The sequence below is a fragment of the Arachis hypogaea genome, chromosome 16, assembly GCF_003086295.3.
Source record: "Arachis hypogaea cultivar Tifrunner chromosome 16, arahy.Tifrunner.gnm2.J5K5, whole genome shotgun sequence".
Taxonomy (NCBI): domain Eukaryota; kingdom Viridiplantae; phylum Streptophyta; class Magnoliopsida; order Fabales; family Fabaceae; genus Arachis; species Arachis hypogaea.
In genome coordinates this window covers 55,534,884-55,536,878 of record NC_092051.1, presented here as the reverse complement: position 1 = coordinate 55,536,878, position 1,995 = coordinate 55,534,884, and the positions used below count along the sequence as shown (strand labels likewise).

Below are 1,995 nucleotides of genomic sequence, written 5' to 3'. Positions count from 1 at the left end.
AGAGAGACATCAAAAGGAGTTGTTATGGCGTGACTACAATTAACATCTGACTTTAAGATAGCTATTCAGCAAGCTCAACCCCAGAATTCAGGAATGCTGACATTGTTAACACGGATGAAGGCAGACCAGCCGGAAGAGGTACGCCAAGATAAAGAGGGAATATGGAGATATAGGAACAGAATTTGTGTACCTGCTCAGGAGGACTTGAGAAAGAACATTCTGACCAAAGCTCATGAAAGCAGATTTTCTATCCACCCGGAACGACTAAAATGTACCAAGATCTGAAGAAGATGTTCTGGTGGCCAGGAATGAAGAAAGATATAGCAACGTATGTTTCAAAGTGTCTCACTTGCCAGAAGATTAAAGTGGAACATCAAAAACCACCTGGAACCCTGCAACCATTGGAAATACTGCAATGGAAATGGGAAGAGATTACGATGGATTTTGTTACTGGGTTACCAAGAACCTCTGCCGGGCATGATACAATTTGGGTAATTGTAGATCGATTGGCAAAATCAGCGCATTTTCTACCAATTTAAATTGGTCACAGCTTGGAAAAACTCGCCTGGTTATACATTCAGGAGATAATACGATTGCATGGAATACCTTCATCAATTGTGTCAGACAGAGATCCAAGGTTTACTTCTAGATTTTGGGGAGCTCTACAGAAAGCTTTTCGGGACGAAGTTGCACTTAAGTACAGCATATCACCCACAGACTGATGGACAGACAGAACGAACAATTCGTACCTTGGAAGATATGTTGAGATTTGTGTAATGGACCAACAGGGTAACTGGGACAAATACTTGCCATTGATTGAGTTTGCTTATAACAACAGTTATCAACAGAGTATCGGAATGGCACCATATGAGGCCCTCTATGGAAGAAAGTGTCAATCACCATTATGCTGGTATGACAAGGAGGAAGGCAGGATTTTGGGGCCAGACTTGGTACAAGAAACTACCGAACGGATTAAGCACATTCGAGAGAAGATTCAAAATGCCCAAAGTCAATAAAAGAGCTATGCATATAATAGGCGTAGGCCCTTAGAATTTAACGAAGGTGACCATATTTTCTTAAGAGTGACACCTACGACTGGAATAGGTAGAGCTCTTAGGACTAAGAAATTGAATCCACGATACTTAGGTCCTTTTCAAATTCTTAAAAGAGTCGGTCCAGTAGCATACCAAGTAGCTCTCCCTCCTTATTTGTCAAACCTTCATGATGTTTTTCATGTTTCACAACTCAAAAAGTATAATCCCGACGAAAGCCACGTTTTACAACCAGAGACAGTACAACTGCGACCCGACTTGACATATCAAACCCTACCAGTCAGAATTGTGGAACGAAGTGACAAACAGCTTAGAGACAAGACAGTATCATTGGTTAAGGTAGCATGGGGACAAACTGGAACTGAAGAGTACACATGGGAGCTGGAAGATAAGATGAGAACAGACTACCCGTTTCTCTTTTCAGGTAATTGAAATTTTGAGGACAAAATTTTCTTTTAGGAGGGTAGAATGTAACGGCCTAGCCCCGAAGAAACAGCGCTTTTTCGGGATCAAACGGAATTTTTACAGAATTTTCAGGAATTTCTATGCATATAAGCACCTCCACTGCACAGGTGCTGCGTCATCAAGCTGCTGAGTCAGCAGCTTGATTGCACAGGACACCTCTCCTAATCTAAGTAGGCACGTCGCGAAGAGTTGCATTTTTGAGCCACTTCGGGCCCGAATTTCAAAATTCTGATTTCCGTGGTTAGTCTCTATGTGACGAACCAGTCACAAATTTCGAGAGAAAAATTATATTAATATAATATTCATATATTATTATTTTATTCAGAATATTATATTATTATCTTCTCTACTGTGATTAATGTTGATCTATGTTTAGTAATATAATAACTGAGCTTGAAATCTACCGGTAACGGATAATACCAGCATTCTTAGATGAACTTAGCACTGCTAATGCTTCATCATATATCTTTTATTCTTA

The 1,995-nt window shown here is 40.2% G+C and overlaps 1 protein-coding gene across 1 annotated transcript; it reads left to right on the top strand.

The window, feature by feature from the left end:
- The first annotated feature begins 269 nt into the window (after positions 1-269).
- Positions 270-1,484, top strand: LOC140180126 (uncharacterized). The gene is made up of 3 exons (XM_072220523.1): positions 270-491; positions 789-1,008; positions 1,105-1,484. The coding sequence occupies exons 1-3, from the start codon at positions 270-272 to the stop codon at positions 1,482-1,484; spliced, it is 822 nt and encodes a 273-aa protein (XP_072076624.1).
- The last annotated feature ends 511 nt before the right edge of the window (positions 1,485-1,995 follow it).

Bases quoted from the DNA above. Each gene is read 5' to 3' on its own strand.
- LOC140180126 (XM_072220523.1), top strand. From the start codon at position 270: ATGTACCAAGATCTGAAGAAGATGTTCTGGTGGCCAGGAATGAAGAAA. The intron at 492-788 runs GTAATTGTAGAT...ATGGACCAACAG, and splicing joins CCGGGCATGATACAATTTGG to GGTAACTGGGACAAATACTT. The intron at 1,009-1,104 runs GTCAATAAAAGA...CGACTGGAATAG, and splicing joins GAAGATTCAAAATGCCCAAA to GTAGAGCTCTTAGGACTAAG.